Consider the following 27804-nt stretch of genomic DNA (forward strand, 5'->3'; position numbering starts at 1 on the left):
AGTAGTCTCATGCCTTAAGTAGTTCTCTGGTCTAGAGTAAGAAAAAGCATAAGGTAGATTCAGTATTTTTATCAACTGTGCAAGTGCTTTAAAAGTGGTAAATAATGGTTTGGGCAGGGATTTTGCTTAAGGAAAAGAAATTCAAAGCAATTTACTTTCATGAGAATTCCACAGTCATCCATTTGGCACTGTCTGGAAAGCTCTACTGCTGTTAACGTATATTTACAGAGTTCTAAGGCATCTAGCAAAAAATCTGAAAGAAAGTGGAGAAAAACCATTAAACTAATAACATCATGTGTTCAGAATAACAGACAGCCTTTTATTTTTTTTGTTTTTTTTTTGTCTTTTTTGGCTATTTCTTGGACCGCTCCCACAGCATATGGAGGTTCCAAGGCTAGGGGTCCAATCGGAGCTGTAGCTGCCGGCCTACGCCAGAGCCACAGCAACGCGGGATCCGAGCCGCGTCTGCAACCTACACCACAGCTCACGGCAACGCCGGATCATTAACCCACTGAGCAAGGGCAGGGACCGAACCCACAACCTCACTGTTCCTAGTCGGATTCGTTAACCACTGCGCCACCGCAGGAACTCCAGACAGCCTTCTAATAGCTACCATTCAAAATTCTAAGGAAGGTCACAGAGTAAAAAGGTTTCCACACAGCTTTGACTACCCTAAACAAGGCACTTCCATATTTTTCTTAAGGTTGACTGGAATGTGAGATCAGATAAGGGAGGCAAGGAATTCCACAATCCTCTGAAAGTGAATATTGTCAACAGTCAGAAATGACATTGTTAATTCTGGAAAAAAAATTTTTTCCCACCTGCAGCATATGGAAGTTCCCAGGCCAGGAATTGAATCTGAGCCACAGCTATTGCAATGCTGGATCTTTTAACCCACTGGGGAATGAACCTGTGCCTACCACAGTCAGATTCTTAACCCACTGTGCCAGAGTGGAAACTTCAATTCTGGAAATATTTTAAAACAGTAATTTGAGTAGAAATTTAATTTTAAGTGCCCTTTTGTGAAATGGAGATAATGACTGCTTCTCTCCCCACTACAATGTCCAGTTGTAAGGAGACAGTATCTGGACATATATAGGAAATATAAGCAGAGAACATACAACTCTGTGGATTATAAATCTTGTTACCTGGACTGCAGATGGTGGCAGCCTGGCATGCTAGATCATGTATCTCAGAAGGAAGATTTAGTCCCTTAGGGATGGTCATTGGAATGCCATGAGCCAACATCTGGCAGAGCTTCTGACACGTCAGGAACAGCAATTCCCCAGTGTCCGCCTTGCGGTGATACTTAAACAAGTCTCTGTGGAGGAAAGGAAGTGTCAGAAGTTAGAATACGCATGTGGAAAGCAAGTGCACTGGCCTTTCTTGGATTAATGTATAACTACTAACAATATCTAAAACGTCTTTTTTTTTTTTTTGTGCCACATCCATGGCATAGGGAAATCCCCAGGCCAGAGATCTAATCCACACTGCAGTTGCGATCTGCACCACAGCTGCAGCAACACTGGATCCTTAACCTGCTGTGCCACTAGGGAACTTCCTACAACATCTTTAAATGTTTTCATGGCACAGCGAGCTTAGTATTTCAACTTACTTGGGATACTGTTAACTGCTAGTGTGCAGGATGACCTAAATTCAGTGGTTAGGTCACCTGACAATGCAGAGTCTGCCCCAGATGCCCAAAACAAGCTCTCAGTTTGAGAAGCCAAGAATCCCTTCTGCAAAAGGGTCACCAGTCCTACCTTCCTCGCTGAAGACATAAACAAAGACTGTATTCCTTTCTGATGAGCTGGGTGATGTGGGGACCCGAAACTCACCTGCATTTTCTCAGCGCTGCTTCCACGTTCCCGTCATTCAAGGCTCTCAAGGTCAGCTCAAACTCCAGCTCTTGTCTGGATACCTGCAGGGCCAGCGCCTGTCTATGCAGCTTGGCCTCAGCATGCAGCCTCTTTTTCTGGGTATCCGTGGGCTCTGCAGGCCTCTGGGATCTGCATTTAGCCTGTGCATCTTGGAGAGCTTTAATGTGCTGTTCCCGGAGATCTGCTACCAGGGAACTATTGTTATAATCTCCAAACGAGAGAAAGACCTCAAAGTTCTCCTGTAGCAAAGGCAAGTGAGACAAAGCCCACGTCTGCTCAGTTTATCTGTGGTTGAAAATCATTAGTGTATCTCAAACCTCTGTTGATTACCTCTCTGTCCCTTGAAAATTAAGAATTTAAGACTCCATGGGAGTCTCGTTGTGGATCAGTGGGTTAAGAACCCAACTAGTATCCACGAGGATACAAGTTCGATCCCTGGCCCCACTCAATGGGTTAAGGATATAGTGTTGCCACAAGCTCTGGTGTAGGTCACAGATGCAGCTCGGATCCCGCATTGCTGTGGCGTCGCCCGACAGCCACAGTTCCAATTTGACCCTAGCCTACGAATTTTCACATGCAGCAGGTGTGACAATTTAAAAAAAAAAAAAAAAAAAAGAGGAAACTGAGGAGTTCCCTGGTAGCTCAGTGGGTAAAGGATCCAGCATTGTCACTGCTGCTTGGGTTTGACCCTGGTCCTGGAACTTCTGCATTCCTCAGGGCAGCCAAGAATTTAAGACTCCAGGCTTCAAAAGTAACTGGAGTTCCCGTCGTGGCGCAGTGGAAATGATTCTGACGAGGAATCATGAGGTTTCGGGTTTGATCCCTGGCTTCGTTCAGTGGGTTAAGGATCTGGCGTTGCCATGAGCTGTGGTGTAGACTGGCATCGGCAGCTCTGATTGGACCCCTAGCCTGGGAACCTCCATGTGCTCCATATGAGGTGCTGCCCTCAAAAAGAAAAAAGACAAAAAAAAAGGTAACTGAAGCATAAAAAGGTTGGAGAAGGGGAAAATAGCACTTTAAGCAACAGTTTTCTCAACTTAGGCACTGCTGGCATTTTGGGTCAGTAATTCTGTTGTCAGGGAACCATAAACAGGGAGGGAGGGATGAGGTGTTAGGTTTGTATAATTCTACCCTGGTGACTTGAAGAAGTCAGCTTTGCTCTTTTCTGAAATAATTCCTGGTTGGCTGCTAACTCCAGACCTAGCATTTATTTTTCTGACCCAATGAAAAAAAATCCTACTGAAGCCCAGGGAAGGACACCAACAGGTAGTGCAAATACGTGAAAACCTTTTCTTTGACAACACACTTTAGATCTGGGTTTCTCAATCTTTTTTTAATTTAAAAAATTTTTTAATTTTTATTTTATTTTTTTCTTTTTAGAACCACACCTACAGCATATGGAAGTTCACAGACTGGGGATCGAACCAGAGCTACAGCTGCCAGCCTACACCACAGCCACAGTAATGCCAGATCCAGGCTGCATCTGAAACCTAAGCTGCAGCTTGCAGCAATGCCAGATCCTTAACCCACTGGGCAAGGCCAAGGATCGAACATGCATCTTCATGTATACTAGTCGGGTTCTTAACCCACTGAGCCACAATAGGAACTTTGAATAATTTCTTATTTTTGCCATAAATATAGTTTTAGTCTCACAGACTGCCTGAAAGGTCTCAGAAACCCTTAGGATTCCATGGGCTATACCTTGATAAACAATGGTAAAATAAACTGTGATAAATTATTTCTTCTTTACACACTTTGAGATAATACAGTTGAGAGTTAAACAATCTGGTGTGTTAATTTCAAGTTTTCACAAAGAGATCCTTACATTTACTAGATCTTCTACTTGATGAAACTTATCAGTTAACCCTGACAGCCCTTCTATTTACAAAATCTTTTCACATTAAAAAGGCCCTTGAATCAAAATAAAATCCAGTTCAAATCTCAAATCTGAAGACAGTTAATCAATTCAAAGTGAACAGAAATTAATTTTTAAGAAAAAGTGAATTGTCTAGAATGAAAAACTATATAGAACAAATTTAAGACACTATGAAGTAGACAATAATCTTTGGGGCCAGTTTCTATAGATACTTCACCGTCCTTCACAATATTTTGAGACACTGTGGTGCCTCAGTTTCCTCATCTATGGAGGAAAATGATAACACTACCCTTTGTTGAGAGATACTGTGACAATTAAATAACACATGTGAAGCCCTTGGAATGATGTCTGGCACATGGTCAAGTACTGGATAGATGACAGCTAATAGCCATCATTCAGGCCACCTGAGTTAAGTAAATAACCTATAAAGATACTTAAACCAAAATGGTTTTTTTAAAAAGCATAAACTAGAATACAATTTTAAAAAGGGAAGAATTTCTTGGTGGCACAGCAGGTCAAGAATCCAGTGTTGTCACTGCTGTGGTGTGGGTTTGATCCCTGGCCCCAAGCCTTCCATATGCAAGGCCAAAAAAAAAGGGAGAGCAGTTCCTCAAAAAGGTAAACATAGAATTACCATATGACTCAGCAAGTCCTCTCCTAGGTATATACCCAAAGGAACTGAAAGCAGGGACTTAAACAGATATTTGTGCATCCATGTTCAATGCAACATTACTCACAATAGCCCAAGAGTGGAAACAACCCAAGTGTCCATCAAGAGATAAACAAAAATGTGGTAGAGCCACACAGTGGACTATCATTCAGCCAGAGAAAAGAAGGAGGCTCTGTACATCCTACAACATGGATGAAACTTGAAAACATCATACTAAGTAAAAAAAGCCATGAGAGTTCCCATCATGGCAGAGCAGAAACGAATCTGACTAGTATCCATGACGATTTGGGTTTGATCCCTGGCCTCGATCAGTGGGTTAAGGATCTGGTGTTGCTGTGAGCTGCAGTGTAGGTCAAAGACTCAGCTTGGCTCCAGTGTTGCTATGGCAGTGGCGTAGGCCAGCAGCTACAGCTCCAATTAGACCCCTAGCCTGGGAACTTCCATATGCCACAGGTGCAGCCCTAAAAAAAAGGAAAAAAAAGCCAGACACAAAAGGATAAATGTTTTATGATTCCACTTTTATGAAATTCTTAGAATAGGCAAATCCATAGGGGCTTTGTGGAGGAAAGGGGGAGTTATTGCTTAGTGGGTACAAAATTTCTGCTTGAGGTGATGAAAAGTAGATACTAGTGATGGTGATGGTTGTATAACACTGTGAATGTAGTCGATATCACTGAATTATATACTGAAAAATGGTTAAAACAGCAAATTTTACACTGTATGAACTGTACCACAATTTAAACAATAATGCAATACATTAAAAACTACTAAATTATACATTTTAAATGGATGAAATGTATGGTATGTGACTTACTCATTAAAGCTGCTTTAAAAAAGAGAAAAAGGAAAACCCAGCATATTTCAAGACGCTGAAGGCTAGTGCAGAAAATTTTAAGGAGGAACTGATCATCTATGTCAAATGCACCAATTAGTCAAGTAAAACTGCTCAACATGGCTTAACATCTTTACCTGTAAGCTAACAACACTTTTGAATTCTTTCAAGGTTTCTTCCCATTCATCCTTCTTCTGCAGATTGTCTGTAATTCAATTTTTAAAAGTTATAGCAGACATCCAAATTCCGATATTACCAGAATTTTAAAAAGCTACAATTGTATTTCACTTTAGTTTTCTCAAGTCTTCAGTAGTTCTTTTCAGATTCTGATAGAAGACAATTTAAGTACAAAAAGAAATTTAATTATTATTTCTGAAGGTTGAAAAGAGAAGTGCATGGATTTTAAGAGAAATGGCAATTTTTCTGAAATAAATTATAGATTTTTCCCCCAAGAGTTACTTTGTTAACTGTTTTTTTAATTTCAAGATTAAATGTTTTTCTTCCCCAATGATAACCAAATGCCAAGTGAATAATATGAGTAACAAGTACAAGGGCACAAAGGAATCTAGTCCAACATTAAGCAGAAGCACATACACGAATGATGAGTTGATCTTAGATGCTTCTGTTCTTACACTGCTAATCAAAAGAATAAGGTAAGGAAGCTTATTCATGAAGAAAAATGTACGGCATGAAAAAGACAACCAGAGCCAGGAAAACTGTGGGTTGTGATGAGAGCTGTCATTGATGCCCACCCCCTTCTGAAAAGGATCAGCTTTAGAACTAAACCAAGATGAGGCAACAGGGATGGAATCTACCTTTCTGAATGTCACACAGTACTTTAAGAATGTCTACTGATGTCTTCGCTATAGACATTCTCCAGGCTTTGTCCTAAAAAAAAAAAAAAAAAAAAAAATGCAAAATGAAATCCATTTCTTGTATCTGCCGTTGCAAATGTAGTGCATATACAAATATAAAAAGCACAGAATCAGAAAAAGCCATAAAAATGGCTGAAGGGTTGAGAGGTCTGTGTTAAATGGACCTGGGCAGATGAGAAATGGATCATAATTGAATAATATATAAGCTAAACATGAAAAATACCCATAAAGACTCTTGGATATATGATTTAGAAATACTGGAGAACATGCAAACCTCCCAAATCAGTTTTTTGGGTTGTTTTTTTTTTTGTCTTTTTGTCTTTTTAAGGCCACACCCGTGGCATATGGAGGTTCCAAAGCTAGGGGTCAAATCAGAGTTACAGCTGCTGGCCTACGCCAGAGCCATAACAATGCCAGATCCGAGCCAAGTCTGCGACCTACACCACAGCTCACTGCAACACTGGATCCTTAACTCACTGAGCGAGGCCAGGGATCGAACCTGCAACCTGGTGGTTCCTAGTCAGATTTGTTTCCACTGCACCACGACGGGAACTCCCAAAATCACTTTTCAGCTACACTATGATGAACAAGCACTTGGGTTTTGTGGGTCTTTTGTTGTTGTTTTTAAAGTTTTTTGTTGTTGTTGTTTTTTGTCTTTTGCCTTTTCTAGGGCTGCTTCCCACGGCATATGGAGGTTCCCAGGCTAGGGGTTGAATTGGAGCTGTAGCTGCTGGCCTACACCAGAGCCACAGCAACGTGGGACCTGAGCCTCGTCTGTAACCTACACCACAGCTCACAGCAACACCAGATCCTTAACCCACTGAGCAAAGCCAGGGATCGAACCCACAACCTCATGGTTCCTAGTCGGATTTGTTAACCACTGAGCCATGATGGGAACTCCTGTTTTTAAACAGTTATTAATTATTATTTGAGAAAACATTTGGAAAAAATCTCTGCAAAAGTTAAAAAGAACTGAACTTGCTTTGTACAGAAATCAGAGGTCTAAGAAATAATCATTACCTTCAAGACTAAAAAAAAAAGGGAGTTCCCGTCGTGGCGCAGTGGTTAACGAATCCGACTAGGAACCATGAGGTTGCGGGTTCGGTCCCTGCCCTTGCTCAGTGGGTTAACGATCCGGCGTTGCCGTGAGCTGTGGTGTAGGTTGCAGACGCGGCTCGGATCCTGCGTTGCTGTGGCTCTGGCGTAGGCCGGTGGCTACAGCTCCGATTCAACCCCTAGCCTGGGAACCTCCATATGCCGAGGGAGCGGCCCAAGAAATAGCAACAACAACAACAACAACAACAACAACAACAACAACAACAAAAAGACAAAAAAAAAAAAAAAAAAAAAAAGACTGAAAAAAAAAGGAGTTCCTGTCATGGCTCAGTGATTCAGTTAAGAACGCAACTAGTATCCATGAGGATTTGGGTTCAATCCCTGGCCTCGATCAGTGGGTTAAGGATCTGGCATTGCTGCAAGCTGCAGCATAGGTCACTAACAAGTCTTGGATCTGGCATTACTGTGGCTGTGGTGTAGGCTGGCAGCTGAAGCTCTAATTTGACCCTTAGCCTGGGAATTATGCCTTCCATACGCCGTAAGTACTATAAAAAAAATTTTTTTTAAGATAAGAAAAACCTTGCAGCAACATGGATAGAACTAAAGAGTCTCATACTAAGTGAAGTAAGACAGAAAGAGAGAGACAAATACCGTAATGATATCACTTATGTCTGGAATCTAATACACAGTACAAACGAACCTTTTCACAGAAAAGAAAATTATGGACATGGAGGACAGACTTGTGGTTGCCAAGGGGGAGGGAGCGGGATGGACTCGGAATTTGGAGTTAATAGATGCAAGCTATTGCCTTTGGAATGGATAAGCAATGAGATCCTACCATATAGCACCAGGAATTATATTTAGTCACTTATGATGGAGCATGATAATGTGAGAAAAAAAGAATGTATATGTGTATGAGTGACTGGATCACCTGGCTGTACAGTAGAAAACTGACAGAAGAAAAGAAAACAAAAAACAACAACGACAACAACAACAAAAAGGAGTTCCCGTCATGGTCAGCAGAAACAAATCCAACGAGGAACCATGAGGGTACAGGTTCGATCCCTGGCCTTGCTCAGTGGGTTTGGGATCCAGCGTTGTTGTGAGCTGTGGTGTAGGTCAAAGACATGGCTCAGATCTGGCATTGCTGTGGCTGTGGTGTAGGCTGGCAGCTGTACCCCTGATTAGACCCCTAGCCTAAGAACCTTTATATGCCGCAAGTGCGGACCTAAAAAGACAAAAAAAGACAAAAAAAGGAAAATTGACAGAACATTGTAAACCAGCTATGATAGAAAAAATAAAAATCACTATAAAAAATGAATAAAAACAACAACAACAAAAGACAAAAAAAGACAAAAAGACAAAAAAAAAAAAAAAAAAAAAAAAAAGGAGTTCCCGTCGTGGCGCAGTGGTTAACGAATCTGACTAGGAACCATGAGGTTGCGGGTTCGGTCCCTGCCCTTGCTCAGTGGGTTAACGATCCGGCGTTGCTGTGAGCTGTGGTCTAGGTTGCAGACGCGGCTCGGATCCCGAGTTGCTGTGGCTCTGGCGTAGGCCGGTGGCTACAGCTCCGATTCAACCCCTAGCCTGGGAACCTCCATATGCCGAGGGAGCGGCCCAAGAAATAGCAACAACAACAAAAGACAAAAAAGACAAAAAGACAAAAATAAATAAATAAATAAATAAAATATATTACAAACCTCAAAAAAAAAAAAAAAAAAAAGATAAAAACCAAAGAGGGAAAAGTTTTAAATGAAGACATGATGTATGTAAAATGCTTAGTCAGGGCTAGGTTCATACAGAGCACTCAAACATTTTCACTACGGGTTGTAGTTGAAGCTGGTGGTTGAGAACACAGACCTCGACATCCCACAGAGTTTAGGATGAGGCTCTACCACTTTCCAACACCCTTGGGAAAGTCACTTATTTTACAATTTCAGTTTCTGAAATCTAGCAATAATAAGCCAGCAACAGGGCATTCTTCACAACTTTGTCCACAGCTTTGTTGTGAGGAAGACATAGAGAATCCATGTGAAGCACTTAACCTAATGGCTAGTGCATATTAAGGGGATAATAAATTTTAGGTGTTTAAAAAAAATCACTTCCCTAAAGGTAAAAAGTGGTGGAAGTGCACCACTGAGAGTGGCTGGGAGGCAAACATCTCTAAGTGTTTAAAAAACACAACTACTCTGGATAAATTAGGTTTGCAGTCCCTTATCTCTCTAAGATGAACTGGTTCTCTTGAAACCATTAAACCAGCTCTGTGGCTGACATTACTTGATGGTAATGACTATGTTCCTTACAATGCAAAACACTGTTTATACTGCAAGGTACTAAGGAAAACTCTTTATGTACAACAGACACTTGAATTAATTCTTCTGATTTGCAGATCCCAGATTATTCAGTGTGGGCTCGAAGCCACTGCTCCACAGCAGCAGTGGCTTTTTTCTTTTTCTTCTCTTGTGGCAGATGGGAATCCCCAGGGCCATGGATTGAACCTGTGCCACAGCAGCGACCCAAGCCACTGCAGTGACAACGCTGGATCCTTAACCTGTTGCACCACGAGGGAACGCCTGTCTTTTTTCTGTACAGTAAATTTAAAAAAAAATTTTTTTTTAATTTTTTAAGTTTTATTGGAAAATAGCTGACTTAAAAAGTTGTGTTAATTTCAGGCCTACGGCACTGTAAATAAGTTATACATACGCATATATCCATTCCTTTTTAAGATTTTTTTCTCATATAGGTTATTTCTTTGTGGTAAATGTTCTATAGAATAAAAAGGAATTTCCATTTCATGTCATTCTAGCAGTGAGAAGGGCAAATACAAATATTTGTAAATTTATGTTTTCTCTTCTATTGATTAATATTTATAAAAATTGGATTTGATTTGATTTTATTTTTTGCTTTTTAGGGCCACACCCATGGCATAGAGAAGTTCCCAGGCTAGGGGTCTAATCAGAGCTGTAGCTGCCGGCCTACGCCACAGCCATAGTAACTCCAGATCCAAGCCACGTCTCCGACCTGCACCATAGTCCATGGCAATGCTGGATCCTTAACCCACTGAACAAAGCCTGGGATCGAACCCACATGCTCATGGATACTACATGGGTTCGTTAACCACTAAGCCATGACAAGAACTCTTTAAAAATTGGATTTATCGGAGTTCCCGTCATGGCGCAGTGGTTAACGAATCCGACTAGGAACCATGAGGTTGCGGGTTCGGTCCCTGCCCTTGCTCAGTGGGTTAATGATCCGGCGTTGCCGTGAGCTGTGGTGTAGGTTGCAGACGCGGCTCGGATCCCGCGTTGCTGTGGCTCTGGCGTAGGCTGGTGGCTACAGCTCCGATTCGACCCCTAGCCTGGGAACCTCCATATGCCGCGGGAGCGGCCCAAGAAATAGCAACAACAACAACAAAAAAAAAACCAAAAAGACCAAAAAAAAAAAAAAAAAAAAAAAAAAAAAAATTGGATTTATCGGCGTTTTATTTAGTGAGAATCTCACCTCGTTAGAATTATCTGGTTCTTCCTGTAATGCCAGTTGTGCCCATATGATTACTCTTTCTGCAGTTTTCTGAGCTTCAGCAGGAGCCATGGACCTCAACAGAAGAATACAGTCTTCACCCTACAGACGGAGTTTGAAAGGAAAAAAAAAACAGCTAGTACCTGCAAAAGACGATTTCGATTTACCCCTTACTTTTCCATTTAAAGATGAAAAGACATCATTTTGAAAAATAGATGATAGTCCCATGGTTTAAAAATCTGGAAATTCTCCTTTGGATGACAGCAAGCAGAAAAACTAAATTGAAATACCACCCTCTGTACTTTTAAAATTCTCAGGTAAGCCTATACAGTTTGAGAATTATATAAAGACCCTTAAAAACACAAAAAGAAAACCCATATTCTATTCTGGAACCAAAGGGTTCAACAGCATATGTAAAACCTAAGTCTGAGTTTTTTCACCTATCAAAGACTATGAAAGCTTTTTAGGTATTCACAAAATAATTAAACAAATAAACAACCAAAAAATGGAGTTCCCACCATGGCTCGCAGTTAACAAACCCAACTAGGATCCATGAGGATGTATGTTCGATCTGTGGTCTCACTCAGTGGGTTGAGGATAGCGTGTTGCTGTGAGATGTGGTGTAGGTCGCAGATGCGGCTCGGATCTGGCTTTGCTGTGGCTGTGGTGTAGGCCAGCAGCTGTAGCTCTGATTGGACCCCTAGCCTGGGAACCTCCATATGCTGTGGGTGCGGCCCTAAAAAGCTAAAACAAAAAAACAAACAAACAAAAAACTAGATATAGGCCAATCTAATGTCCAATATTGGTATAACCTTATTTTTATCCAATTACTTGGGTAATTTGATAGTTAAGATCTTAAAAATGCAAAACAAAGAAAGAAACCATATTAAAGGACAATATAAACTTTCACACCTGTTCTCTGTCAATCAGGTCAATAATCCTTAGACTGTAGATTTCATCTTTAGGCAACATATATGCTTCGGCCACCTTTAAAGCATCTTCTAAAGAAGATGGGATGTCTTGTTTGAGAATGTATCTGACCACCCTCTGAAAGAGAGACAATATCCATTTCTTTATTATAAAACCTCAGAGAACCCAGAAATCATTGGTTCATATATTTAAAACAATGCAGCAAAAACTAAAGTGTATGAAAAATTGAAACATTTGATTTGTATTCTGAAATTCAATGACAGTCCTTTCTTCCTTTTTTCCCCTTAGCTTTACTGAGGCTTAATTGCCAAAAATTATATATATTAAATGTATACAGCATGATGATGCAATATATTCCTTTAACTTCTTAATTTACTATATGTGTCTTTACTACTCTAAGAGCCAAACACTCTATTAATATTCTACATAACAAAAAGAAAATAGTGAAACATTGTTGGTGGGAATGTAAATTGGTACAGCCACTATAGGAACCAGTATGGAGATTCCTCAAAAAACTAAAAATACAGTTGCCATTTGATCCAGAAATCCTATTCCTGGGCATGTATCCAGACAAAACTATTATTTGAAAAGATATTTTCATCCCTATGTTCATGGCAGCACTATTCACAATAGCCAAGACATGGAAAAAACCTACATGTCCATGGACAGATGAATGGATAAAGATGTGGTGTATATATGCAATAGACTATTACTCAACCATAAAAGAGAATGAAATAATGCCAACTGCAGCAACAAAGATGGACCTGTAATTATACTAAGCAAAGTAGGAAAGAGAAAGACAAATACTTACATGTATAATCTAAAATATAACACAAATGAAATACGAAATAATTATCTAGAAAACAGAAACAGACTCACAGACATAGAGAACAGATTTGTGGTTGCCAAGGGGGAGGGGCAGTAAGGGAGAAAAGGATTGGCAGATACAATCATTATATATAAGATGGATAACAACAAGGTCCCACTGCATGGCACAGGGAACTATATTCAATATACTGTGATACACCATAATGGAAAAGAAAACAAATATGTATATATATATAACTGAATCACTGCGATGTACAGCAGAAATTACAACATTGTAAATCAATGATACATTTCAATAAAGTTTTTTTAAAAATGAGGTCAAAATATTAAAATACAGAAAAAGAGAGAAAGTAATAAATAACCTAGTTCTATTAACTTTTAAGAATATAAAATCTGGAGGTCCTATAGTGGCGCAGTGGTTAACAAATCCGACTAGGAACCATGAGGTTGCGGGTTCGATCCCTGGCCTTACTCAGTAGGTTAAGGCTCCAGTGTTGCCATGAGCTGTGGTGTAGGTTGCAGACGCGGCTTGGATCCTGAGTTGCTGTGACTCTGGCATAAGCCAGCGGCTGCAGCTCTGATTCGACCCCTAGCCTGGGAACCTCCATATGCCATGGGAGCGGCCTAAGAAATGGCAAAAAGACCAAAAAAAAAAAAAAAAAAAAAAAGAATATAAAATCTGGTTAAATTTTCCATGTTGTCCTAGAAATGGAACAAAGGGGTTAAAAGACTCTTCAATTACTGTACTTACCATTATTTCCTTGTTTAAGAGATTCACCTCCCTTATTCCATAGCCTCGTAAAAGTTTTTTCATCTCCATTAGTTTGTAACTTTCCTGTAATAACTTGACTCTAAAAATAAATTTATTGATATTAACATGGGTTATCTTTTTTATGAGATACTAAGGGACAAAGTAAAGGACAGAAAAATATAGATGAATGTCAACTCAAAATGTGAGGTGTATCCAACACCAAAGAAGCAGTTCAGTAGACTGTAATCTTACTTGGGATGGTCCATTTCTAAGTGTTGTTTCACCAGCTGCTCCACAGCTGCACTCCAGGGAACCACTGCTGCATACATTATCTTGAGCACAGCATCAAATATGAGCTACAGAGATACATACACACTGACAGTGAATACTCCTCAGATTAACTTTTCCTGCAAATTAATGATGCTGCCTAATCTACAGCAGGAATGTTGCATCTACTGTACAGAAGCTTAGCAATATGTTATCTTCTCACTGCAAAAGCATATTATGTCTTCCAATATTCACACATAAAGAGCAATTTTAGTATATAAAAAAATTCTGAAAAGTATTTTCTCTGCTGAATGTTAAATCATATAGCTCTGACTTTCTATAGTCTCTGTGTTTCCATGATATATTCCCAAAATATTTTTCATGATTTTATTCATATTTTAAAATGGTGACCAATAACAGTGTGAAGTCAAAATAAAGGCGTATGGTAAACATATTTAAAAATGTCTCTATGTTTGTAAGACTATAGAAATGCCTAGAAATATAGGCATCCAATAGTCTATGGTGGTATTTCTGGGGGTGGGAATGAGGAAACCTTCCACTTTGTTTTTATAATAAGGAAAAGAGAATTATGGGTGGCTTGTAATTAAGGAAAAGAATTATGGGTGACTTTTATATTTTGCTTTTATTCCTTTTTCATATCATATAAATTCTCCTTAACAAATACATGTTGCTTTTGTGAGTAGAAAAAAAGTTTTAAGAAAAGATGCAGAAGTTCCCGTCATGGCTCAGTGGTTAACAAATCCGACTAGGAACCACGAGATTGCAGGTTCGATCCCTAGCCTCGCTCAGTGGGTTAAGGATCCAGTGTTGCTGTGAGCTGTGGTATAGGTTGAAGACGTGGCTCAGATCCCACGTTGCTGTGGCTCTGGTGTAGGCCGGTGGCTACAGCTCCGATTAGACCCCTAGCCTGGGAACCTCCATATGCCACAGGTGCGGCCCTGGAAAAGACAAAAAAAAAAGAAAAGAAAAGATGCAATGTTCAAAAGGAAAATCTATGTGGTCACTATTTACTTACATCTGTGTCAGATAAACATCCTATTACTGCCATGGCTTTTGCTTCCCATGCTGTATCAAAGAGTGATGTGGACTTGGAGCTACATCTCTTCAATAAATCCTAAAATTGGATAAACAATTAAAAAAATTTAAAACTCTCACTAAAAAAAAAGTTTCCACTGTGGTGCAACAGAATTGGCAGCATCTCTGCAGTGCTGAGACACAGGTTCAATCCCTGACCAGGCACAGTAGGTTAAGGATCTGGCATTGCCACAGCTTCGGTGTAGGTAATAAGTATGGCTTGGAGATCTGATCCCTGGCCAGGGATCTCCATGTCATAGGGCAGTCAAAAAAGAAAAAAAAAAAAAAAAAAGGGAAAACACACACAGAGATAAATAGCTTGTATGGATATGTAAAAACCCAAAAACTTCTGCTTAACTATGAATGTTGAACAATAGTCAGCAAGTACAAAACTGCCAAAACTCTGGCTGTCAGTTTTACATGGTGTAGAAAACTTTGTTTATGCTCCTATTATTTCACAATAACCTCTTAGAGAAAGCCCTTAGTATTATCCCATGTTGCTCAAGGTTACCAGTCAATGAGTAGCAGAGTTAACCCACACTCTTAACCAATACAATATGCTGCTGGAATCCCAATGGCAAAGCATGACATTCCTTAGAGAGTTAAACATTTAATACAATGCCGCGCTGCACAGATCCAGAAAAAAAGACTAGAGCTAAAGAAGAAGTTACCTCTATGTACAGCAGAAGAAGCTCCTCCTCTTGTAGGTCATGTTCCCTCATGTAAACTCTTATAAACTTCTCAAAGACAGAAGAAATAAGCTCAGGGGCCAGCACTTTATCAAACATTCGGAATACAATGGTGGTTGTGTTCTCCTGGGTGTCAGAATAAAGATGGCATAAATGTAAACTCTAGGCATGTTGGCCATGATAAAATAATAATAATTCTGATAAATCTAGAATTTTACCTTCTCAAAATCAGAGAGAGCCAATTTGCAGTTGTATTTCCTATGCAATGTGATCAATTCTCGCAGGTTATTTATCAAAGTCCTCAACTGACATACCTCCTCTGTGTTTTGATAATCCTTATAAAACAAAAGTGTCAAAGTACTTAAGGATGTGATATAAAAGTGTGAGAGGGAAATACAAAAAACTCAGAATTATTTAAAGATAAGAAATGACCATCACTATGTACATGAGAGGAAACCTGCAACTTATGCCTTTCAATTTTGTAGAATTTTAACTAAAATCAACTGGTACAAGTGAACAGATTAGAATCCAACAGAAATGTGAAATAAATTTTCTTTCTTAAAAAACCAGAAAATAATATTAGTGTAGTATTTTTTCAGAACCCCAATATGCTTAGATACACAAATATCATTAGATGGTCAATGTCCCATCCACATAGATCATGACCAGATACAAAGCTATCACATTTCTGAAAGTTATAGGAACAGAATTTTCGACTGATAAAAAGCAATTAGGAAAAAAACAAAGTAGTGTTTTATAGCAAGACAAAGAGCTCTTTTGTGAGAAAATACATATAATGATCCATACATATTATATATTATTATATATACTGATTATATAATATCAATATATTGCTTGAAAGCTATAGAAAAAAATTCCTATTTTATTCTTAGTGGCACATAATCAGTAAGTATAATTAATAACAAAAATCTGCTATATCAGAAAGCAGGAGAAAATTTATTATTTATTTTTGAGCCCTAGAAACTTAGGGATAAATGTAATTTCATAATGTATGTTTGACCTTACATAGCGTCATACCTTCTGATCCTTAAGTACGTTATACTTTAGAGATGAGATTGTATTGAGATGTCTTAATACATTAATTTATAAACTGAATTATGGTGCCCCAACACACTTTTATTAAAATACAAGAATGAACTTTTTTCTTTCTTCTTTTTTTATTTTGGTCTTTTTAGGGCCCCACCCATGGCATATGGAGGTTCCCAGGCTAGGGGTCCAATTGGAGCTGTAGCTGCTGGCCCACACCAAAGCCACAGCAATGTGGGATCCAAGCCGCATCTGCGACCTACACCACAGCTCACGGCAACGCCAGATGCTTAACCCACTGAGGGAGGCCAAGGATCAAACCTGCAGCCTCATGGTACCTAGTCAGATTTCATTTCCCCCGCATCATGACAGGAACTCCAAGAATGCACTTTGTTTTCTCAGCATAATGAATACTTTCTAATTTTTAGAAATCTGAAGGGAAAAATAGATGAACTTAACATACCGACTGACTGATTGGTCAACTGATTGATTGATTGCCGTGCCAGCTGCATGTGGAAATTCCCGGGCCAGGACTGCCATGCCACAAGGGACCTTCAATCTTAAGAAATTTAAAAGCTGGGAGTTCCCGTTGTGGCGCAGTGGAAACAAATCTGACTAGGAACCATGAGGCGTCAGGTTCGATCCCTGGCCCCGCTCAGTGGGTTAAGGATCCTGCATTGCCATGAGCTGTGGTATAGGTCGCAGACGTGGCTCAGATCCCAAGTTGCTGTGGCTGTGGTGTAGGCCAGCAGCTAAGCTCTGATTGGACTCCTAGCCTGGGAACCTCCATGTGCCTCGGGTGCAGCCCTGAAAAGACAAATAAGTAAATAAATAAAACTTCCAGATGTATTAAAAAGAAATTTAAAAGCCAAGTAAAGGAGTTCCCGTCATGGCTCAGTGGAATGACTACTTATCTGACTAGTAACCATGAGGACACAGGTTCAATCCCTGGCCTCACTCAGTGGGTTAAGGATCCGGTGTTGTCGTGAGCTGTGGTATATTGTAGGTCACTGATGCAGCTCAGATCTGGCATTGCTATGGCTGTGGTGTAGGCCAGTGGCTACAGTTCCAATTCGACCCCTAGTCTGGGAAAAGGCAATCAATCAATCAATCAAAAAAAAGCCAAATTACAAATTCAGCTCATTAACTTCAAATAAACATCAAATATAAAATCAATATTTCTTTTTTTTATCCTTAACCCACTGAGCGAGGCCAGGGATAGAACCTGAAACTTCATGGTTACTAGTTGGATTCGTTTCTGCTGCACCACAGCAGGAATTCCAACGTCAATATTTCTGATCTTCCCTTTCCAACACAGCTTTTTTTCAGATAGTCAGAAAATCCCAGTTTTTTTTTCAATTTGCTATTTTAAAAAATTCTTTGATACTTAAGCCATTATGGCTTTTGAAATGTCTAAAAAAAATGCAACCAGAAGTAGTTTACCAGTTTAAATTAAAAAATAAACCTAATTGATATAGCCTTTGAAAACTAATCCTAATGCATCAAGTTTTGCCCTTTGAAAGGACTATGAGTGCTCGCTTCGGCAGCACATATACTAAAATTGGAACGATACAGAGAAGATTAGCATGGCCCCTGCGCAAGGATGACATGCAAATTCGTGAAGCGTTCCATATTTTTAAATATACGACAGGACACCATCAAACTCCTAGAAGAAAACATAGGCAAAACACTCTCTGACATCAACATCATGAATATTTTCTCAGGTCAGTCTCCCAAAGCAATAGAAATTAGAGCAAAAATAAACCCATGGGACTTCATCAAACTGAAAAGCTTTTGCACAGCAAAGGAAACCCAAAAGAAAACAAAAAGACAACTTACAGAATGGGAGAAAATAGTTTCAAGTGATGCAACTGACAAGGGCTTAATCTCTAGAATATACAAGCAACTTATACAACTCAACAGCAAAAAAACCAATCAATCAATGGAAAAATGGGCAAAAGACCTGAATAGACATTTCTCCAAGGAAGATATACAGATGGCCAACAAACACATGAAAAAATGCTCAACATCGCTGATTAGAAGAGAAATGCAAATCAAAACTACCATGAGATACCACCTCACACCAGTCAGAATGGCCATCATTAATAAAGCCACAAATAACAAGTGCTGGAGGGGCTGTGGAGAAAAGGGAACCCTCCTGCACTGCTGGTGGGAATGTAAACTGGTACAGCCACTATGGAGAACAGTTTGGAGATACCTTAGAAATCTATACATAGAACTTCCATATGACCCCACAATCCCACTCTTGGGCATCTATCCGGACAAAGCTCTACTTAAAAGAGACACATGCACCCGCATGTTCATTGCAGCCCTATTCACAATAGCCAGGACATGGAAACAATCCAAATGTCCATCGACAGAGGATTGGATTCGGAAGATGTGGTATATATACACAATGGAATACTACTCAGCCATAAAAAGGATGACATCATGCCATTTGCAGCAACATGGATGGAACTAGAGAATCTCATGCTGAGTGAAATGAGCCAGAAAGACAAAGACAAATACCATATGACATCACTTATAACTGGAATCTAATATCCAGCACAAATGAACATCTCCTCAGAAAAGAAAATCAATCATGGACTTGGAGAAGAGACTTGTGGTTGCCTGATGGGAGGGGGAGGGAGTGGGAGGGATCGGGAGCTTGGGCTTATCAGTCACAACGTAGAATAGATTTACAAGGAGATCCCGCTGAATAGCATTGAGAACTATGTCTAGATACTCATGTTGCAACAGAAGAAATGGTGGGGGAAAAACTGTAATTGTAATGTATACATGTAAGGATAACCTGACCCCCTTGCTGTACAGTGGGAAAATAAAATTTAATAAAAAAAAAAAAAAAAAAAAAAAGAGAATCTCATGCTGAGTGAAATGAACCAGAAAGACAAAGACAAATACCATATGATATCACTTATAACTGGAATCTAATATCCAGCACAAATGAACATCTCCTCAGAAAAGAAAATCATGGACTTGGAGAAGAGACTCGTGGCTGCCTGATGGGAGGGGGAGGGAGTGGGAGGGATCGGGAGCTTGGGCTTATCAGACACAACCTAGAATAGATTTATAAGGAGATCCTGCTGAATAGCATTGAGAACTATGTCTAGATACTCATGTCGCAACAGAAGAAAGGGTGGGGGAAAAAAACTGTAACTGCAATGTATACATCTAAGGATGACCTGACCCCCTTGCTGTACAGTGGGAAAATAATAATAAAAAAAAAAAAAAAAGAAAGGACTATGAAATGCTACTAACGCATAAAATCCCAATTAGATCATTTAGAGTATGTTTACATATTGTTTCCCTTTTGGTTGGCTCAGTAGAAAAAAAAACACATCAAAATAGGCTGAAATTGTATCAAAAACATCAGGAAGAAAAAAAGCTGATTTTCTTTTTTGTGGATTTTAAAAGTATACATCAAAAGAACATTAAAAAAAAGAAAATTTGAGAAACGGATATTATTTCTCAAGGCAAACAAACTCTTTAATATAAATTAAATGTTTTATTACTAAATATTTGTTTTCCATATCATACCAAAGAACTCCATCGCCAAGAGGATGCCAATCCCAACTCATTTGGCTTTTCTGCTGTAAAAAATACCTCTGCCAGTTGAAGCCCATTTTCTGGCCAGTTTGCCTTTAAAAAATAATAGAAACCATTAAAAATGATGTTTTATGCCATTGCGAGTATTAGAATTGCTTTTCCAGTGCAAATTATACTGGTATTACCTTATCAGTTAATTCAAGGTTCCTGGCTGCTTGCTCCAACCATTTTGCAAGAATTTTCTGAAATAGATAAATCATATAAAAACAAAAATAAAACACAAATAGATAATCACAGAAATAATCTAAAATCTCCATGATAATCTTTTAAGAGACACTAAAATGAACTAAGTGGTATTAGCATAACTTACTCTTTAATGATATAATGTAAAAAATAAAACTGAGGAGTTCCCATCGTGGCTCAGTGGTTAACGAATCCAACTAGGAACGATGAGGTTGCGGGTTCCATCCCTGGCCTTGCTCAGCGGGTTAAGGATCTGGCGTTGCTGTGAGCTGTGGTGTAGTTTGCAGTTGCGGCTTAGATCCTGAGTTGCTATGGCTCTGGCGTAGGCCAGCGGCTACAGCTCTGATTAGATCTCTAGCCTGGGAACATCCATATGCTGTGGTAGCGGCCCAAGATATGACGAAGACAAAAAAATAATAATAATAAATTAAAAAATATATAAAACTGAATCCTCGAAAGTATAAATACTGAAGGGCAACCTACCTGTCCTTTAGGTATAGTTCTTCTCACAAATGGGATCACATCATTTTTAAGCCATGGACAAAGCTTTTGCAAAGACACTGGTGTAGAAATTGAGTTAAGCAAGTTCTCAAGCATTTTCACATCAAATCTGGTTTCGAAGTATGCCTAAATTATACAGAATGAGAAATTAAGATTTATCCAACAAATTTAAACTGATAGCCTCCCCAAAGAGAAAGATCTATTACGAAGTCATTTCAGGACCTATTTTACTGGGATTTAATAATGACCCCTAAAGGTGATTTACTCTGTGCAAGTGATTCACCCACAAATTCCATGAAACCTCATGGCAGTGAGTACTAGTTAATAAATTAGGCAGCAGAGGAACTGACAGAGTGCATTCTAAGGAAAACAACTGGAGGTGACAGTACAAATCCTAAAAAGCGTGTGTCTTTAATGGCATCACACCCAGTTAGTACTCTTTGGACCTAACATTCTTATCAACATTAAGGGGATTCAGAGTAGCAATTGTAATGTACAATCCATTACCACAATCTGAGCTGCAATAGGACCGTTCTCTCCACCAGTCCCAAATAAGAAAGCCCATCAATAAATTGCTTACTAAATAATGTTACAGAGTTGCTGTTGTGGCTCAGGGGGTTAAGAACCCAATTAGAGAGTTCCCATTGTGGCTCAGCAGACATGAATCTGACCAGCATCCATAAGGACGCAGGTTTGATCCCTGGCCTCGATCAGTGGGTTAAGGATCCAGTGTTGCCGTGAGCTGTGGTGTAGGTTGCAGATGTGGTTCAGATCTTGTATTGCTGTGGCTGTGGTGTAGGCTAGCAGCTTTAGCTCCGATTCAACCCCTAGCCTAGGAAACTCCACGAGCTGCAGGTGCAGCCCTAAAAAGACAAAAAAAAAAAGAACCAAACTAGTATGCATCAGAATGCAGGTTTGATCCTTGCCCTCACTCAGTGGATTAAGCATCTGTCATTGCCGTGAGCTATGGTGTAGGTCACAGACACAGCTTAGATCCTGTATTGCTGTGGCTGTGGTGTAGGCCAGCAGCTGCAGCTCTGATTTGACCCCTAGCCCAGAAACGTCCATATGAGCCAGGTGTGGCCCTAAAAAAATAGATAAATAAAATAAAATACTAATGTTACTTCTTGAGCTAAGTTTAGGAGCTAATTAGAGTCTGAATGATGAGATAAGTTCCTATTTTATGATATTTTAAAATTTTAAATTTAAAATATTTACCATTAAGAAAAGAAATGCAAAACAAATTACCCGATGTCTCAGCCAGAGGTACTGAGCACAAACAAGGTTTCCTTCTCTTAGCTGTAAAAAAATATCCCTAAGGTCATCTTCATTATTCAGAAATTCAATCCAAGAACTAGCACTGCAAAGTCAAAGAGATGAAGAAAGTGAGAAGTTAAATATACATATATATATATATATATATATATATATATATATGGTTATATAAGTAGACCCTATTACACATTTTAATTTGTTCTTTATTTTTTTTTTGTCTTTTTAGGGCCATACCATTTTAACTAATTCTTGTACGTTCTTCCTGAGATAATCATATGTATACAAGCAACAATTTGTAATTTTTAAATGAATGAGAATTTTCTTTTTGTTTCTTAGGGCCACACCCACAGCATATGGAGGTTCCCAGGCTAGGGGTCAAATCGGAACTACAGTTGCTGGCCTACACCACAGCCACAACAACGCAGGATCCAAGCTGCATCTGTGACCTACACCACAGCTCACAGCAACGCCAGATCCTTAACCCACTGAGCAAGGCCAGGGATCAAACCCGCAACCTCATGGTTCCTAGTCAGATTCGTTTCCGCTGTGCCAAGATGGGAACTCCCCTGAATGAGAATATTTTTATGTATACCATCTGTATTTTAAAATATTCAGTTTTGGAGCTCCCTAGTGACATAGTGGGTTAAGGATCTGGAATTGTCATTGCTGTGGCTTGGGTTTCTGCTATGGCGTGGATTTGATCTCTGGCCCCCAAACTTCTGCATGCCATAGGTACAGCAAAAAAAAATTCAATTTGATTATGTTAGCACTTATACCAAATTAGCACATATAAATATTTTTCTTTTTTAAGGACTACATAATTTCCACAGCATGGATTTACTACTATTTAAATAGACCCCTATAGTTGAACATTAGAGTTATTGCTAGTCTTTTGCTATAACCAACAGTGCTATAACAACTACCCAGTCCTGATTAAAGCTCAGAAATGGATAGATGAATACTTCCTTAAAATGATAAAGAAAAAACCCTATAAGCCTGTGTCATGCTTAAATGATAAAACAGTATCATTTCCACTAATATCAGGAACAAGAGAAGGATATCTATTTATCACTCTTATTTAATAATGTTCTACAAGTACCAGTCAATGAAATTCAGCAGGGAAAAAAATGAGGCAGAATTACCATTATTTGCATAAATAATTGCATACTCAGAAAAAATAAGATAAACTGAAATATTACTATAAGTAATAAAGGAATTCAATAAGTAGCTGGTTAAAAAGTAATTTTAGGAGTTCCCTGGTGGCCTATTGGGTTAAGGATCCAGCATTGTCACTGCTGAGGCTCGGGTCACTGCAGTGGTATGGGTTCTATTCCGGGCCCAGGAAGTTCCATGTGCCTTGGACAAGGACAAAAAAAAAAAAGGTAATTTTATTTTTCATTTTTTTGTCATTTCTAGGGCCGCACCCACAGCGTATGGAGGTTCCCAGGCTAGGGGTCGAATTGGAGCTGCAGCCGTCAGCCTAGGCCACAGCCCAGCCACTTGGGATCCAAGCCATGTCTGTGACCTACACTATAGCCCATGGCAATGCCAGATCCTTAACCCACTGAGCAAGGCCAGGGATCGAATCTGCAACCTCATGATTCCTAGTCGGATTCATTAACCACTGCGCCACAACGGGAACTCCAAAAAGATAACTTTAAAAGAAAATTTGATAGAGAAAAGTCTCACTTAGTAGGGAGAAAGATAAAATTAACGAAAAACATACACAATCTATATGAACTGAGTAAATATATATATACACAACTATATATATATATATATATACACACACACACAACAGTATATATATGACTGAGTAAATACCACTCAGGAGCATAAAAAAAGGACAGAATGAGTAGAAAGACACATAACTGTCCTTAAATAGGAAGATTTGATATTGTAAAGATCCTGATTCTCCCCAAATTGATCTTGGGTTAGCACACTCCCAATTATAAAATAAAAATAAAAAATCCAATATAAGTAAGATTTTTAAAAAATTAGAGAAGTTGTTTCTGATTCCAAATGTCATACAGGAAAGAGCAGACTCCCAAATTCTGAAAAATAATATCAGTTAATGGGATACTTTAAAGCTAGATTAATTGAAAGTAGTTGATGCTGGTGAATGAACAGAGATGAGATCAAGTGAATAAAATTATATTCCAGAGATAGACTTAAATATATATGAGAGTTTTAGCCTAACTTTTTTTTTTTTTAGCCTAACATTTCAATCAGCAGTGAAAAGACAGAATGTTTAATGATAGTATTGGGATAACTGACTAGTCAGAAGGAAAAAAATAAAGCTTCCTTCATTGTTAGTTTATCATGATAAATAAACTTGTCTTAACTTCAAGGTAACTATAGCTCATATCTGTAAATAATGATATTCTTGGTGCACATGTTAGTATATCTAATAGGATCAATTTCCAGAAGTGACCTGATAAGGTAAAAGGTATATGCATTTAAATCTGCTTTTTAAATGTACCAATTCCAAAGACTGATGCAGGAAATACCGAAAGCTTAGCAGGAAAGGTAACATTTTCCATCTTTCAATTCCCCATAAACACAAGCTCTTTCAAAGTAATGCTGCATCTTTTATGACATTCCAAAATTAAATCCAATTCATAATCTAGGAATTAAAAATGGGGAATGTACACACCTGAATTTTTCTGGTCCAAATGCTCCATAAAAAGTAGTCAGCTTTGCATGAGCCCTTAGTACCTAAAAAGAAATAACTTGATAGGCTGAATGATGTGTGCAATAATATAAAAATAAAAAACACCCAAAATTAGCCATTCTGTTTCAGAAGTCTTGCACACACTCTCATTTTATCCCAATTACAGGTCAGTTCCCATAGATGACTGCCTTTATTTAACACAAAACAAAAAAAACCTTGGAATAATGGTAACATTTCTATTCACACTCAACACAATAAAACTGCAAAGGAGAGAAAGGTATTTGTACATTAACGGTAGGTACCTTTCAAAGTCAATCCATTTTCCCACATTTATAAGTATGCTCTTATGGTAATACCTAGAGGGATTATACTAAACATTCACTTTGAGATAAGAGTTAAAAAATAGATGGTCCCTAAACGGTTCAATTTATGATCTATTTTTTTACATTATGAGTGGAAAAGCAATACGCACTCAGTAGAAACCATACTTCAAATTTTGAACTTTGATCTTGTTCCAGGCTAGTAAGATATATATATATAGATAGATATATATACATATATTACAATAAGGAGCCATAGCTCCCAGTCAACCACACAATCACAAACAACTGATACACTTACAACCATTCTGTACCCATACAACCATTTTTTTTTTTCACTTTCAGGAGAATGTTCAGTAAGTTCCATGAGCTATTCAATACTTTATTACAAAATAGGATTTGAGTCAGATGATTTTGTCCAACTCTAGGCTAATGTTAGTGCTCTGAGCACATCTAAGGTAGATGACGCTCAGCTATGATGTTCAGGAGATTAAGTATATTAAATGCATTTACGATTTATGATATTTTCAACTGATCAGGAGATAACCCTATCATAAGTCAAAGGAGATCTGTATGTACATATGTACACACACATATTTTTGGCACCATCAAAACTATCATCACGGTCTACAATTATTTGAGATACCAGGCACTATGCTGCATGATTTATAGGAAATTTTTCATTTGACCTCAAAATAACCCTCTAAGTATTATTATTACTCCCATTTTACAATAAGGAAAAATGTATTAAAAGAACTTCCTCTTGAAAAAAATGCAGACCTATCTTAAGTATATTGTAACAGAACATTCACCCCCAAATTAATCTATAAATCTAATGTAATTACCTCTTTTAAGCCATCAGAATAGACAGGAATAGTTTTGTCTTCTTTCTTTAAAAGCTAAGATAAACAGTAAGAAACAGTCAGAATATTGACTGTATTAAGTTTTTCATGAAAGAGCCCCTCAATTCCATGTGCTGGTTGAAGTGATCCTGGGCAGTAATGAACTTCTCCATGTCTTGATTTCCACCACACCCCCTTTTTTTTTCGGCTGCACCCAAGGCATGTAGAAATTCCCTAGGCCAGGGACTGAACCTGCACCACAGCTGTAACCAGAGCCATATCAGTGACAAAGCCAGATCTTTAACCTGCTGAGCCACCAGGGAACTGTGATTTCTCCCTTTTTTCAAAAGCAGTTTACTTTTGCCTTGCCAAGCATCTTTGGTAGAATTGAGATTAGCTGAGATGATTTCTCTCTCTACCCAGAGGCTGATGCAGAGAGTGAATGGAAATTGGGTCAGAACCAAAGACGGGCAGGGTGGCACATTAGGGTCCCTGGTTTCCAAGGAAGTGCAGTTTCACCAAATCACATGTTCCCCAAGCCAGGGGAGGTGTGGCTTACCTGAGAGACAGGTAAGCTTCATGCAATAATAAGAAGCCTTGCACTTAGAAGGGCCCCATGCTGCAGGAGACCTAAATAGACATTTCTTTAAAGAAGAAACATAGACGGCCCATAGGTACATGAAAAAATGCTCAACATGGCTAATTATTAGAGAAATGCAAGTCAGAACTACAGTGAGAAAACAAACTTATGGTTACCAAAGGGGAAGGGTTGGGTGGAGGGATGAACTGGGGGTTTGGGATTGGCATATGCACACTATTGTATATAGAATGGATAGTCAATGGGGACCTGCTGTATAGCCCTGAGAAATCTACTCAATATTCTGTGATAACCTATATGGGAATGGACATACGTATATGTATAACTGAATCAACTTGCTGTGCAGCAGAAATTAACATAACATTGTAAATCAATGATACTTCAATAATTTTTTTTAATAAACAATGAAAAAGTTTTACATGAAAGAAAATAGATTTTCTGTGAATTAGAGGGAAAAAGTTTTCTTTAAAAATTAATTGTATTCTCTTGCGGCTTAGTGTTGTCACTGCAATGGCTTGAGTTGCTGCTGTGGCACAGGTTCGATCCCTGGCCGGGAAACTTTCAAATGCCACAGGCGCAGCCCCCCCCCAAAAAAACTAAATTGCACTGAACCAGAGTTCCTGTTGTGGCGCAGCAAAATGAATCCAACTAGTAACCATGAGGTTGCAATTCAATCCCTGGCCTCGCTCAGTGGGTTAAGGATCCGGTGTTACCGTGAGCTATGGTATAGGTCGCAGATACAGTTTGGATCCTGTGTTGCTGTGGCTATGGCTGTGGAGTACGCTGGCAGCTATAGCTCCAATTCAACCTCTAGCCTAGGAACCTCCATGTGCCAAGGGTGCAGCCCTAAAAGAAAAAATGCACTGAACCCTGAGATGAACAGTGAATAATAAACAAATAATATATATTAAAAATAATGAATTTTATAAAAAACAGCTTACATTTTATTTTGTCCATCTGTTACACTTTGGGGTTTTTAAATTATTTTTCTTTTTTGGCTCCACCTGAGGCATATGGAAGTTCCAGGGCCAGGGATCAAATCAGAACCTCAGCTGTGGTAACACCAGTGGGAATGCCACAGTGGGAACTCCATTACACCTTAATTTGAAGGAATATAACTAGCAGTGATACTCATTCAAAGGTCAGTGAGGGGAACGATGTATAGTAAAAATGGAATCATTAGGGACAACAACAAAAGCACTTTTAAAAAGGCCTCTGATGGAAGGATTTATTATTTGGAAATTATTTCTTTTGCATAAGACAAACTAACATGTACAAACATTATAAAAACTTACCCTGTTTTTGGCATAATTTAGCATTTGTTGGGTTGTTTCATAGGTTATCCATTGAGCCTCCAAGCAGTAATTCACCACAAATTCATCATCCTGTTTCATAAATACCACACATGGTAAGGCAATCTAATGTTGACCAATCTTTCAATTTGAATCCTCTAGTATATGACAGGGAAA

General features: G+C 38.8%; 1 protein-coding gene and 1 non-coding gene across 10 annotated transcripts in view; one reads left to right on the forward strand and one right to left on the reverse strand.

Moving 5' to 3' along the window:
• KNTC1 (kinetochore associated 1) overlaps window positions 1-27804 on the reverse strand; it is an 88670-nt gene that overhangs the window by 35541 nt on the left and 25325 nt on the right. For all 9 annotated transcript variants that reach the window (XR_002338925.2, XR_014827219.1, XR_014827218.1 and 6 more), the window contains 19 exons: window positions 27631-27720; window positions 25741-25794; window positions 24558-24619; window positions 21875-21986; window positions 20609-20752; window positions 20068-20124; window positions 19874-19975; window positions 15487-15603; window positions 15251-15394; window positions 14521-14619; window positions 13470-13573; window positions 13218-13317; window positions 11621-11755; window positions 10691-10810; window positions 6074-6146; window positions 5396-5463; window positions 1839-2119; window positions 1149-1321; window positions 156-253 (listed from right to left, as the gene is read on the reverse strand). Coding sequence is in view for 6 of the 9 variants with exons in the window: in XM_084995980.1 (XP_084852106.1) it covers window positions 156-253; window positions 1149-1321; window positions 1839-2119; window positions 5396-5463; window positions 6074-6146; window positions 10691-10810; window positions 11621-11755; window positions 13218-13317; window positions 13470-13573; window positions 14521-14619; window positions 15251-15394; window positions 15487-15603; window positions 19874-19975; window positions 20068-20124; window positions 20609-20752; window positions 21875-21986; window positions 24558-24619; window positions 25741-25794; window positions 27631-27720 (2133 nt within the window). In the remaining 3 variants the exon portion in view is untranslated. The remainder of the gene's footprint in view (window positions 1-155; window positions 254-1148; window positions 1322-1838; window positions 2120-5395; window positions 5464-6073; window positions 6147-10690; window positions 10811-11620; window positions 11756-13217; window positions 13318-13469; window positions 13574-14520; window positions 14620-15250; window positions 15395-15486; window positions 15604-19873; window positions 19976-20067; window positions 20125-20608; window positions 20753-21874; window positions 21987-24557; window positions 24620-25740; window positions 25795-27630; window positions 27721-27804) is intronic.
• On the forward strand, window positions 17847-17953 carry LOC146396549 (U6 spliceosomal RNA). Its single transcript, XR_014828492.1, has one exon. It is a non-coding gene; the product is annotated as a U6 spliceosomal RNA (small nuclear RNA).

The sequence above is a fragment of the Sus scrofa genome, chromosome 14, assembly GCF_054392235.1.
Source record: "Sus scrofa isolate SSC_HxYL_T2T_F1_AM1 chromosome 14, Sscrofa_HxYL_maternal_Yorkshire_Landrace_v2.0, whole genome shotgun sequence".
NCBI lineage: Eukaryota > Metazoa > Chordata > Mammalia > Artiodactyla > Suidae > Sus > Sus scrofa.